This window comes from Jaculus jaculus, chromosome 6 (genome assembly GCF_020740685.1).
Source record: "Jaculus jaculus isolate mJacJac1 chromosome 6, mJacJac1.mat.Y.cur, whole genome shotgun sequence".
In the NCBI taxonomy this organism is placed as follows: domain Eukaryota; kingdom Metazoa; phylum Chordata; class Mammalia; order Rodentia; family Dipodidae; genus Jaculus; species Jaculus jaculus.
In genome coordinates, this window is record NC_059107.1 from 100541381 (window position 1) to 100555239 (window position 13859).

Consider the following 13859-nt stretch of genomic DNA (forward strand, 5'->3'; position numbering starts at 1 on the left):
ATTAGCCAGATGCGCAAGGTGGCAAATGCATATGGAGCTTGTTTGCAGTGGCTGAAGGCCCTGGCACACACCCATTTTCTCTCTCCCTCTCTGTCAAATAAAATTTTTTTTTAAGCTTAGTGGTTAAGGCATTTGCCTGCAAAGCCGAAGGACCTTAGTTCGATTTTCAGGACCCACATCAGCCAGATGCACAAGGGGGTGCATGTGTCTGGAGTTGGTTTGCAGTGGCTGGAGGCCCTGGTGTGCCCATTCACTCTCTCTCTCTCCATCTTTCTCTGTCAAATAAATAAATAATATATATGTATTTTAAGTAAAAATTTTAAAAAGCATACTAATTGAGCATATGGAAGGAAACCAAGTTATCCTGGGGAATTCCAGCTACAGGAAAGAAAAATGTGTTGCCTGAAATAATTTTGGCCAAAATATGCTACTGAAAGGCCAAGTCCAGATGTTTCAGACTCTATGAACACATGTGCACATGACATAGGAAAACAAGTCCCATTTCAATTTTTTTTATTCTAAATAAAAACCACACTTTTTGCTGAACAATGGAATATAAAAGAATCAGATGTACAACGATTTTAGACATCTACTATTTGGAGAAAAAAAGGTTTACAAAATATACAAAACTTTACAGCAATAGATAGTAAACACTTAAATATTCAGAGGTCAGTACTTCTTAATTTAATGGAAGGAGTTAGACAGCAACAACTCTTCTTTGCTTCATAATAGACTTTAGCTACTAGAGACAGGGCAGGCTGGGGAGACTGACAGGTGTTAAACATCAAAGTCAAAGGTTTCATTTTCATTCTGATGTTTACACACAGCCACACTGAAGCTAATGCCCTGCTTCCTGACTCACTTGGTACAGGATTTAGGGGAAAGGATATGGGGACTTCCAAGTGGGCAGAGACCACTCCATACAGCTAACGCCCATGCCAACAAATTCAGTGTCCATCTATAAAGAGATTTAAATTCAAAGTCAAGTAGTCTGAGGTCTGAAAAAAAGAACACAGCAGGAAGCCAGAAAAGGAAGAAAGTTATCAGTAGCCAAGTCCCGACTGGGTCAAAGGTACGAAGCCCAAGCCCAAGCCCAAGCCCAAGGCTTCATCTTGAAGATGCAGTTGCCAATAGGTACCTGACCCATTTCTGGTTCTTACAGTTACCTGGGCCCAACCTCTACCTTGCCTCCTTTCTTTCTGACCAGCCATGAACTATAGGGACTCCATGGAGTCTTAAAATCTAGGAACGAAAACTAGGGTACAGCAGAACTTCCAGCACGTCTGTGGTATCAGTAAGTGGACAGGGGTCACCAGCATGACAGGACACATAGGTCCTGTGGCCACAAAAAAGCACTGTCATTCCCCCTTGGGAACAAGCTGGGAGTGGTCTGAGTTCAGCTTCATGCTATACGAAGAGCCACCTGGAAATGCCTAATGGTTTGTGAGCATTAGATAGCTTGTGGGTTAAACAACTCCAGGACAACACAGCGGGGTACAGTGCTAAAACGGGGCTCCAAGAAAGAAGAGGCAACAGATGAAAATGCAGTATCTTCCACAGGTGTCTTGGAGGGCAGTGCCACCAACCACATAGTGTTTTAAGTAACCCAGCTCAAACAGCCAGTGGCAGAAACAGCACACAGGGAAGGGTGGGTCGCGCGTGACCGTGAGACCACTCACACGGGACAGGGCTTGGTCACTGACCCTCATGAGCTACGGATTCTGCTTGCTATGTACGTGTCTGACTAGGACCAACTGAGCCTCCCTGATTGACTACTTAGCCTTGGGGGTCGGAGGGTACAGTTCTTTTGTTTATAGTGTCTTGGGGCAAAACTCAAAGGTCTATTTTTTTGGTTTACTGGCAAAAAAAAAAAAAAAGGGAAAACTTCACAGTTTCAGGGTAAGAAGACTTACCACCTAGCATCCAAGATGCCATCTTTTATGGAGAAGTTTCTCAGGTACCTGACCTGACTGACTGGGTTCCAGTAGGTACCATCTCCAGAAACCAGCACCCAACATTCACTCCTCGCCAAGAGTCTAGGGAGGGTTCCCCTGCCTGGAAAGCTCGGCAGATACTTAACTAGTCTATCATACATTCCCTTCTCAGATTCCTAATGGTCAGTGTAGCCAAGTGGGCAGTCAGGAATGTAGCCTCAGCACTGACTTCCTATTGACAATGTCACAAATTGGGTTTAGATGGTGAAAGGAAGCCTTCAACTGAGCACTCACTCTGAGTCCCGTTACTTGAACCCACCAGTGCGTACAATGCGCCAGCTCCAGGCTTTCGCAATCTAGGGCTGGGGAGAGGTGTCAAACCAAACAGGGATGGCACTTTGGTTTACCTGTGTCTTAAGAATGAGGATTTCCCAAGTTAGAAGGATGAAAACTGCAAAAGGGTCCTTCAAGTGGCTTGATTCCCCCCCCTCAACTCGGTCTCCCTTCTACTCCATCACAGGATGGCAAAGCCATCAATGAAAGGGGCGGGAACTCAAAACTGTTCCAATTCTTAGAATTCACACCCACTGCCTAAAGGGCCTCTGGATTTACTCTGCTAGACGACCTGGTGAGAATGAAATGTACTTGCTTAAAAGACTTGACAGTCTCCCGTAGTTATACTCCTCTTCCTCAAATCCATGGCCACAACCATCCCTTAGAATATGGCTATTTGACAGGGAGAAATTAATTTTCCTGAACTCTTACCCACGAGAGATGCTGGGTAATACATATACAAAAAAAATAAATATTAATGTCTAAAAAGGCTTTTGAGTTTAACAACTTGCTTATTAAACAGCCCAGGGTGTTGCTGAGTCCCACCAGGTGTAATATTTTGCAGCTGGGCCCACGGCCAGGGACTCCTATAGCTCACCTGAGCAGGGTGAGGTAGTAAGAGCTACTGAGGTGCCACCTTTTAAGTATGCAAGGTCAAGGGCCCTCTCCTCCAGCCTTCTTTGGGCAAGACACCTTCAAAGACCAACTAAAAAAGGAGCCTGACAGTCACATGGAGACCTGAAACCAGATGCCATTCAAGAGCGCCCCCTGGAGGCGATGCAGCAACAGACCAGGTTCAATTCCAGGAGGTCAAAGATGAGCTGGTGAAAGCTTCTGCACTGTTACCACAGGGTAAATAGGTTACCCAGCTGGACAGTCTGAATGCATACCCTGCTACACACCACCAGTTTCTCAGGTCCCTTTGATCCTGAAAGGCTCACGTCCAGCTACTCCACAAAGTCTTATCTATACTATCAGCCAAACCCTCCAGGAGTGAGACAGGATGTAAATTAAGGCAAGGCTATGCTGTCAGAGACATCCCCTCCTCCACCAGGAAACTCAAGGTTACTGAAGGTGGCTAGAATGACAAATTACCATGTCAAAGCAGCTTCCGGTCCTCTCTGCCCTGGAGCGGGGAGGCCTGATATCCCGGGCCATTACTCTACAAAATCATGTCTCTTTGGAAATGAGGAGAAAAAGAGGAGCCTTTTCTGTCCATCCCAGTTGCCCCATCTAGTGGCACCATGGAACAACCAAAGCTTTCTGACCTAAACCGAATCCTCGGTCCCCAGTTTGGTCCTAGCTGCCTAAAGGTTTTCACTGTCCAATCGGATTAGGGCTTCAGCAGTCCCCCATGACCCAAGACCCTGTCCCTGCTGTGGAGCAGGTATGGGAACTGGAGGTGAGCTGCCCGGCTGACTAGCCTAGTCATTTCAGACCACATTCACCATCCTCTCATAGCCGTTGCCCCAGCTGGAGATTTGGCAGTTAACACACCCACAGTGAAAACCCCTCTCCGCCTGCCTCCTCCATCCAGTGAGGCTGTTGACTGGATTCTTAGCAGCATAAAACCCATCAGTAAACTAAAACTAGAGAGGCTGAGGAAGGGGATCTAGGTGACAGAACTGCTGCTCTAGATCCTAAAACCAGCCTTGAAGGAATCAAGAATGCAGCCCTTCACGGGCAAGAATAGGTATGGAGGTAAATGCAATAGGGCTGTTGCTTCTCAAAAACAGTAACAGCTTATGTGCTATTTCTTCTTTCAACACAACACAAGAGTAGAATTCCTAAGCAAGGCAAAACTGCAGCTTCAGCCATGGAGGAACCAATAGCCTTTAGAAAAAAAAAAAAATCACCCTCCTGGCTATCACCTGGGGGCTCCTCCGGGCTATGCTGAGACCCAGTCAGCTGTCCGGGTTCTTGTCGGCCTCTTTGGAATGGATAATGTACATGAAGGTCTGCTCGATGGTGAAGTCAGGTGGGAGACTGCCTTTGTGCACGCCGACGTGTTTGCTCATGAGGTTGAGGGTAGAACTGTAGTGGCCACAGACTGTGCAGCGGTACATGAGCGCCCCCGAGTGAGTCTTGAGGTGGCACTTGATGGTCGAACGGCCTCGGAAGAACTTGTGACATACCTTACACTGGTAAGGTTTCTCACCTGTGTGGATCCGCCGGTGGTAGTTGAACTCACTTGTGTGGGCAAACCTTTTGCCACAGACCTTGCAGCTGTACTTGCTATTGCCAGGCTGGCCCTGCACAGCCAGCTCGTCGCTCAGAAACTCCTCTGCTGGCAGCTTCCGCTTCTGGAGGGACAGGTGCTGTAGCCCCAAACCAGGCCGTGCGTCAAGGCCACTGTTGCACTTGTGCTGGCTGACATGGTAGCGATAGGCGGCTTCAGACCTGAAGCTTTGGCTGCACAAATGGCAGCGGAAAGGGGCATCCTCCAGGCTTTGGTGCACAGCCATGTGCTTTTCTAGGAGATGCCAGTCCACAAAGCTGCTGGCACAGACAGAACAGGAGAAGACTGAAATGCCCAGATGAGAGAGCGTGTGCCACATGAGGCTGCAAAGGTTGAGGTGGCGCTGGTCACAGACACTGCAGGCCTGGCCCTTCAAGTTCAGATGGTCAAGGATGTGACCTCGAACCACATGGAAATCTTTGGCCAATGCTTTCCCACAAGCAGCACATTTCAACTCTGGAGAGACTGCCCCTGGAAAGAGACCCAGTTTCCCAGGCAGCGGCTCACTGGGGTGGACAATGACATTATTCTCAAATATTCCATCCCTTCGATGCAGGGTTAACTGCCACTGGGTAAAGAACTTCGTTTCACACATATCACAGGAGAAGAGGAAAATGCCAATGTGTGACAGGACATGAGTCACCCGGGAGTTTCGGTCCTGGAAGTGGGTCTCACACACCTTGCAGTTGCCCGTCAGCAGGTCCACATGGTCCCTAGCATGCTGCCGAATCAGCTGAATGTTGGGTTCCAGAACTTTCTTGCAGACCTGGCAGGGCATGGCCTTATTCTCCCGGTTATCATTCTCTCCAAAGGCCAGCTCATCCTCACTGTCATCGCTCAGCTCAATCACCTCCTCAGCGGTTCCAATCTCCTCACTGGGGTCTTCAAACTGCAAGTCTTCGTCTCCCAGGTCCTCCAGCTGGAGTTCATCCATCTGCCCGAAGCCCGGGTCTTTGGAGTGGTCACTATTGCTCAGACAGGAGTTGGTCCCAGTAGTGATGTCTATGGCACTGTCAGAGGTGAAGAAGCTGTTTTTACTGAAGTCTCCATTGCTTTGGACTTTGTATGGCTGGCAAGAGCTTGTGCTTGTCTGGATGCCCATACTGGCAGTGCCTGGGACTGGCTGGGTCGTCATACTAGGAACAGAGGTGAACGGAACAGGAGCCTCCTGGTCTTCTATCTTTGGAAGCGGTGGCGGCTGCGGCAGAGGCAGCGGCAGGCTGTGATTAGTGTCACTGGTAACACTCCTCTCTTCCTCTTTATAGCATCCTCCCGCATCACCAGGCAATACATAGCTTCTATCAGGAGCAAAGTGGTCCCCACCACCCCGGAGTTCTCCGAGGGGATGCGCAGGATCTGCCGAAGGACAACTCTGGGTGGCAGAGTGGCTGTCACTGGTGCTGGTCAGGGGCTTAGCCACGGCAGTACTCTCTAGGTCAGGAAAGGTGGAGTGACAAGCCTGGAGAAGGTCCTCCATTCCCAGACGCTCAGCCACCTCGTAGATGACCCCGACATTGATCAGGTCTGTGAAGAGCTCCGAAGTATAGACAAAGCTCAGGATCTTCTCAAAGTTGGCAGGGGTGATGAAGTCCACCACGTAAGTCCTCGCGGCATCAAGGCCAGTATTCAGGAAGAGGTTCTGGAAGTAGCCAGCCGCACAGGCCAGCACAGCCTTGTGGGCGGGGAATGAGCGGCTCCCCACCACAATAGTGACATCGCACATGGTCTCCGAGAGCCGGCACTTGTTGAGTTCCTTGAGCAGGTTGTTGGGGTGGTTGGTGCTTTGTAGTTTGATCCTCATGCCCATCTTAGCAGCTCCTGTGAAGCAGCCTCAATAGCAAGGTCGATCTGTAGACGGTAAGAGAACACCGATGTACAGCTCCACAGGAGAAAGTATCACCAAATTCTGAGCCCGCCCAAGCCCATGGACTGGGTGAAGAGAGGAGACCTGGGGCCAAAGATAACAATGGGAAAGAATGGCCTTCCCCCTGCATATACCACCTACAGTAGCCACTACAAAAATCCAGAAGGATGCACCTTCTTTTTTTTTTTGCTTTTTCGAAGCAGGGTCTCACTCTAGCTCAGACTGTCCTGGAATTCACTATGTAGTCTCAGGGTGGCCTTTAACACATGGTGATGATCCTCCTACCTCTGCCTCGGAAGTGCTGGGATTAAAGGCATGCGCCACCACACCCAGCCAAAAGGATACACCTTGAATCCCAGCACTCGGGAGGCACAGGTAGGAGGACTGCTGTGAGTTTGAAGTGAACTCCAGGTGAAGGTGCTTGCCTGTGAATCCTAAGGACCCAGGTTCCATTCCCCAGCACCCATGGTTAAGCCAAATGCACAATGTGTCTGGAGTTCCTTTGCAGACACTGGAGGCCCTGGTGTACCCATTCTCTCTGACTCTTCCTTGCTCTCCAATCAATGCAATTTTTAAAAAACTAAAATAAATAAATCAAAATAAATTAGCCTTAAAAGTCCATTAGAGATGGGTACTTAGGCTTCTCAGACAAGCACCCCAACTGCTAAGCCATCTTTCCAGCCCTAAATGGGGATTTTTAATTGGATGTAAGAAATGAAGAGTGAATTTCAAACACCCATCCTGAACGTAGAGACTGAAAGTATTTATAAGCCTTATACAGAGCATTTCTAAGGGATCCATAGAATAAACTATCTTCATAAAGAAAAAAAAAAGTCAGTTAAAAAGCTGGGTATTGTGGCACATGCCTTTAATCCCAGCACTCAGGAGGCAGAGGTAGGAGGATCTCCCCGTGTACAAGGACACCCTCAGACTACATAGTGAATCCTAGAATTCCATGTCACAGCCTAGGCTAGAGCAAGACCCTACCTCAAAAAAAAAAAAAGTCAGGGCTGGAGAGATGGCTTAGTGGTTAAGGCGTTTGCCTGCAAAGCCAAAGGATCCTGGTTCGATTCCCCAGGACCCATGTAAACCACATGCACCTAGAGGATGCATGTACCTGGAGAGTTTGTTTACAGTACCTGGAGGCCCTGGCATGCCCATTCTCTCCTCTCTCCCTCTCTCTCATAAACAAATAAAATATATTTTTTAAATGTCACTAAGAGAGCTGGAGAGAAGGCTTAGCAGTTAAGATGCTTGCCTGAAAAGCCTAAAGACCCAGGTATGATTCCCCAGCACCCATATAAAGGCAGATGCACAAGGTGATCATGTGTCTGGAGTTTGTTTGCAAGGTCAAGATGCCCTGGTACACCTATACTCAACTCCCTCTGCTCACAAATAGAAATAATTTAAGTCCGTGTGGTTGTACACACCTTTAACCCCAACCCTTGGGAAGCTGAGGTAGGAGGATCACTTAAGTTATGGCTTCAGAAAGAATTTCAGGTCGGTGAGCAATCAAGGGGAGGAGAGGTGCCAGGCCAGGTGTGGTAACACTAGCTCTTGTTCATTTTAATTTTTGAAGTATTTGAGAGGCAGGCAGAGAGTATTGGCTCACCAGGGCCTCCTGCCACTGCAAAGTAATGTTATGTGCTACCTTGTGCATTTGCCTTTAACTGGGTACTACTGGGCCATCTCTGTAGCCCACACCACTAAATTCTGCCTAGCAGTTAGTGGTCAAACAAGGCAGGAGCTATCCAGAGGGTCCAGGCCAACAAGACTCTCTAAAAACAACAGGTTCTACAACTTTTTTTATTTTTATTTTTATTTTTCAAGGTAGGGTCTCACTCTGGCTCAGGCTGACCTGGAATTCACTGTGTAATCTCAGGGTGGCCTCGAACTCTTGGCAATCCTCCTACCTCTGCCTCCCGAGTGCTGGGATTAAAGGCGTGCGCCCCCACGCACGGCTAACAACAGGTTCTAGATAGACCTCAAGCTACAGGCTTCAAAAGTGGAAGGCATTCCATTAATCACAATCCTCTACATTACCCGATCAACTGGCTCAAATTCCTCCATTCACTTCCTAAATTCATGCTCTCTGGTCTCACTGTCTCTTCTCTTCCTTTAGGAGGTATGACGTACTTGAACACCGGCAAAGCTCAAAGCTCCCGTAAGTACTGAGGAACAGCTACCACTGCTACCCTTAAGCTCCTAATCTCCCCAAGTAAAATCGCACTCTTGAATCCCCGCCCCGTCTCTGTACCCAGACTGTCTGCCATTCTGAATGCCCCATATTCTTGTGGGGCAGTGAAAACATTCAGAACCAAAGAAAGCAAAAGTAAAATAACCGTGGTATTTAATGTTACTTTTCTTTTTGAGCCTTAGATGCTGACTTGCTACTAATAAAACTGGGGCATAGTTAGACATATATGTCAACAGGCTTGTTCACGATCACTTTTCCCCTTTCCAGTCCTGCACACCTCAGCTGTATGCATGTCCCCTCGCACAACTAAGTCCTAGGCAGCACAGGCCCTCCTTTCTCCATCTCGCCAGGTTCTACAACTTTTCTTCTGAGGCCCAGCAAAAGCTACAGAGTCTTGCGGGACTTAATCATCCACGCATCTGCAGGTCCCCTCATCCTCGGTGGGTGGGTCAGAGCTCTGGGTAGCCGCAATGAGGGGTGGCAGGGGATGGGTTGGGAACTTCCGGGGAGTACACCCCAACAATCAGGTGGCGCCGGTCTGCCCTCCGCAGGGTGGGATCCGCGGGGGCAGGGCTCGGGATCAGGCTGGGGCACTCCACTGCGGGAGGGCCACCCCCCACCTCGGTCCCCATCAAAACGGCGCGGGGCTCCTCCGTGCGACCCCGGGAGCAAGGTCGGAGGTGCGCCGGAAAGGGGGGGGGGGGACGGACGGCCGGTCGGGCCCGGCGCCGCGCGGCGCGGAGGAAGAAGAGGCCGGCGGACGAGCGCCGGCGGGGGCGGCCCGAGCGGGAGCCACGGGATCGCCGGGACGGGGTCGGGCTCGGCCAGGGGCAGCGCTTACCCGGCTCCGCGGGACCCGAGCACCATCGCCGCCGCCGGCTCACACAAAGGCCCCGGCCCGCCGTGCCCGGCCCGACGAGGAGGCGGCGCCGCCGGCCGCGGCCAGACTCTCCATCCGCCGTGCCGCTCGCCGCGCCGGCCCGGCCCGCCCCCGCCGCCCGGCCCGCAGCGCCCCCCGCCGTCCCGGAGGAGGCAGCGCCCCCCGCAGCACGCAAGCCGACAGCGCCCCCCCACGGCGGGGACCGGCTCCGGCCAGGCCTGCGCGCAGCCCGCCAGCAGCAGGAGGGGTGCGCAGGCGGCCGGCGCTCGCTCACCGCCCGGTTGTACCTCGGCTCCAAAGCTCCCCGCCCCCCCGCCACGCCCCGGAACACCACCCACCCGACGAAGCGTTACCAAAAAGTTGTCAGCTTGTCTGGTTAGCTCGGGTCCTCCTCGGCGAGCCTCGTCAAGGCGTGGATCCAAGGTTTTGCAAAACCAACGGACACTGCAGAGACCCCAGATAGGGCATCATTGACAACGACTCCCTAACAAAGTCTATCTTGGTGTGGATGATCCTACCCCTCAAACCCCCCCGCAAAGCAGCTGCAACCCAGAAACTCACCCCTGCATGGGGAAATGGCTTGTCAAGTGTCGCTTTAGTTTACCTTGCACTCAATATAGTAACATTTCCAGAGGCCACAAACCACTTGGGCAGGATTATATGCAGTTGGAAAGAAGGTATAGGAGGGGGGGAAATCTCATGGGAAGACATAACAGTCCTCCACAGCTCTCCTGCTATGAGGAAAGATCAAAAGGCCCCAATTTGTGGGCCGTTTAAAAAAAAAAAAAAAAAAAAAAAAAGATCTGCAAGGAAATCGAGACAGAGTGGGCACGTGCCAGGGCCTCTAGCCACTGCAAACGAACTCCAGGTGCATGCGCCACCTTGTGCAACCGGCTTTACATGGGGTATCAAGCACCAGTTGTTAGGCTTTGCAGATAAGTACCTTAATCGCTGAGCCATCTCTCCAGCCCTTGTGGGCCTTTTTCAAATAGACATTGCTGCTCTGATGAAAACGGCAATAGTTGGACTGGAGGGAGACTTAGCAGTTAAGGTGTTTGCCTGCAAAGCTAAAGGAACCAGGTTCCATTCCCCAGGACCCACGTCAGCCAGATGCACAAGGGGGCGCACGCATCTGGAGTTCGTTTGCAGTGGCTGCAGGCCCTGGGGCACCCATTCTCTCTCTCCCACTTTCTCTATCAGATAAATAAAATACTTAATTTTTGGCTAACTTTTTTTATTTATTTGCGAGCTACAGACAAAGAAAGAGGCTATATGTATCTTTGTTTGCACTTCCAACCTGGTTGTTGACCGGTTAACTTTTCCTGGAAGCCCCATACAAACATCTGTTCATCCTCAGGGTAGACAAGAGAATCAAGAAAGCAATACCACCCCAAGCCTAGCACTGGGGTTGCTTACCGGGATATAGAAGACCTTTTCAAAGGTAACTGCCTCACAGAAAGGCCAACGCCCGTCCCAGAAACTGTACCTCTAGGGTCTCTACAATGCAGACTTGCAGGCAGTCCCGAAGTGTCTTTTCAAGTAGGTCTTACTTATAGGACCTTAGGGTGGGGTCTTGGCAGTCTTGTAGGTTTCAGGAACTTCCTGAGGCTTGTGAGGTGTTTACATCCTGAGCCTTGTTTACTTCCTGAGATTTAAGACCTTTAGAACGTCCTGAATCCTAACAGCCTCTGGCTTCTAGTTGGAACTTTCTAACTAGCCTCCTGTCAGGATAAAATGTTTCATTTTGCAGGAAATTGCTATTCAACTAAGTGTTTTGTTTTTTATTTGTACAAGAGCAGCTTGTGGAAGGAAAAGGTTTATTTTAGCTTACAGATTGGAGGGGATGCTCCATGATCACAAGGGAAAAACGGTGGCAGGAGCAGAGGGTGGACATCGCTTCCTGGCCATCATTAGATGGACAACAGCAGCAGGAGAGTGTGCCAAGCACTGGCAAGGGGAAGCTGGCTATAACACCCATAAGCCCACCCCAATCACATCCAGAAGGCTCAAATTGCCCCCAGCAGAAGACCTAGCATTCAGAACACATAAGTTTGGAGGAGGGGGCACACTTGAACCGTAAACCACCTCAGGCCTCTTGCCGCTATAAAAGACAACTAAAACACGCGTGGCCCACCTTTTGCATCTAACTTACCTGGGTGGCTTGGGAATTGAACCTCTGACAGGCAGAGTGTATAAGCAAGTGTCTTTAATCTCTAAGCCATCTTCCCAGCCCCCTAGATGTTTAAGAAAGCCTGTTTAAACAAACAAAAGAATGACTAGAGTGCTAGAGACTAGACCCCTGGAGGGTGCTGTTGACAATCTACTGCAGTCCCTCCTTCCACCTAGATGGCCAGAGGAGGGAAGTCACAGGATCCACTGTGCCTTGATAACCCAGGCTAGTCCTCTTTAAAAAAAAAAATTATGGGGGGCTAGAGAGATGGCCTAGCGGTTAAGCGCTTGCCTGTGAAGCCTAAGGACCCTGGTTCTAGGCTCCATTCCCCAGGACCCACGTCAGCCAGATGCACAAGGGGGCGCACGCATCTGGAGTGAGTTTGCAGTGGCTGGAGGCCCTGGCGTGCCCATTCTCTCTCTCCTCCCCCCCTCTCTCTCTCTCTCTGTCACTTTCAAATAAATAAATAAAAATAAACCAAACACTTAAAAAAAAATTATGGGGCTGGAGAGATGGCTTAGCAGTTAAGCGCTTGCCTGTGAAGCCCAAGGACCACGGTTCCAGGCTCAATTCCCCAGGACCCACATTAGCCAGATGCACAAGGGTGCACACACGTCTGGAGTTTGTTTGCAATGACTGGAAGCCCTGGCACACCCATTCTCTGCCTCTCTCTGTCTCTTTCTCTCTCTGTCTGTCTGTTGCTCTCAAATAAATAAATAAATAAATAAATAAATAAATAGAAATAGTGTTTTTTTTAAATTATGTATTTATTTAAGAGGAAAGAGAAGAGAGAGAAAATGGGTACACCAAGACATCCAGCCACTGCAAAGGTACTCCAGATGCATGTGCCTTGTGCAGTTGGCTTAATGGGTCCTGGGGAATTGTACCTGGCTCCTTTGGCTTTGCAGGAAAGTGCCTTAGCCCCTTAAGCCATCTCTCCAGGCCCCAGGCTAGTTCTTGAACCCAGTCCTCCCTAAGGCTTTCTAGAACTCCATCACTTGGCCTCCTCACCATTCCTCAGAATCGTCTCATCAAATGTTCCTTCCCAAGAATAGTCAACAAACCAAAACTATCTACCCTGCCCGCAACCTCCCCACCACCAAAGACAATAGAAGTCTTGTGTGGAAGGTTCATTAGAAAGTCCTCGTGAACAGTGTCTTCTGGGGCATAATACTGTTGTTTCCCCTCCCCCCTTTTTATTGAGGTATGGTCTCTGTCAAGCCTAGACCACCTGGAATTCATTATGTAGTCTCAGGCTGGCCTGGAATTGGCAGCAATCCTTCTACCTCTGCCTCCTGAGTGCTAGGGCTAGAAGGATGCATCAACAGAGGAAAAATAGGAGCACCCGGGCCTCTAGCCACTGCAAATGAACTCCAGATGCATATGCCACCCTGTGGATCTGGCTTTACATGGGTACTGGGGAATCGAGCTCTGGTCAGGGGCTTGGCAGGTGTAGAAGCCAGCCTCACGTTGCTGGGATGAACTTCCAAACCAGGCACAGTTATGGAGGAAATGATATTTATTGAAGCTTACAGATCCAGGGAAGTTCCATAATGGCAGGAGAAGCTAGCCTGTTTTCACAGATCCAAGCAGAGAGAGAAGAGCCACAAGCCAGAACCCCAAAACCACACCACACAGCACATTGAGGAATTCCAGGCAAAGCTCAGGCACTTCACCTATCTTTAGATGGGAATTCCAAATTTACCTCTACACCTTAGGACTAGAACCTAGGATCCACCCACAATGACACCACCTCCAGCCAGGTGGCTGCAGATCTAAATTACAAACTTTTAATAAAATCCTAAATATATTGGGGGCCATCCATTCAAACTACCATAGCAGGCAAGAAACTTTACTGCTAAACCATCTCTCCAGCCCACTGTTGCTCTCTTGAATTGTCAGTAGCTGTGACTACTAACACCAAACTGCACACGATTGGACCCACTGATGATCCCTCATGGGGGGAGGGGATCACAAGACTGTATAGACAGGTAGGGTTGCTAGGCAGAGTACTCAGGGGGCATCACCCCTCCCCAGGATATATAGGCAATTAACAGTTGGGAGGGGCCTTAGGAAGCCCTGTGCCCTCTCTGAGGATATGTAAGAAGTTAATGATTGCTGGGAAAGAGACATTTTCTGTAATGACACATGTGGAAATGATCTATAAAAACAAGCTGGGAATGAACTATGTGAAATACGGGAAAGAACTGTGGGGAGCTGAAGAGAAGGCTCAGCAGTTAAG

General features: G+C 49.8%; 1 protein-coding gene across 3 annotated transcripts; it reads right to left on the minus strand.

Annotated features, from left to right (window-relative positions):
• Nucleotides 1-535: 535 nt before the first annotated feature.
• Nucleotides 536-9495, minus strand: Zbtb39 (zinc finger and BTB domain containing 39). Of its 3 annotated transcripts, none has more exons than XM_045152671.1 (2): nucleotides 9409-9495; nucleotides 536-6354 (listed from the first exon to the last, which is right to left on the minus strand). In XM_045152671.1, exon 2 carries the CDS (start codon nucleotides 6311-6313, stop codon nucleotides 4172-4174), a length of 2142 nt encoding a protein of 713 aa, XP_045008606.1. In that variant the 5' UTR covers nucleotides 6314-6354; nucleotides 9409-9495; the 3' UTR covers nucleotides 536-4171. The 3 variants fall into 3 exon arrangements, with proteins under 3 accessions (XP_045008606.1, XP_045008607.1, XP_045008608.1); XM_045152672.1 differs by lacking the exon at nucleotides 9409-9495 and adding an exon at nucleotides 8845-8952; XM_045152673.1 differs by lacking the exon at nucleotides 9409-9495 and adding an exon at nucleotides 7801-7840.
• Nucleotides 9496-13859: the final 4364 nt, after the last annotated feature.

Excerpts from the sequence above, each read along its gene's own strand:
- Zbtb39 (XM_045152671.1), bottom strand. The coding sequence starts at position 6,313 with ATGGGCATGAGGATCAAACTACAAAGCACCAACCACCCCAACAACCTG.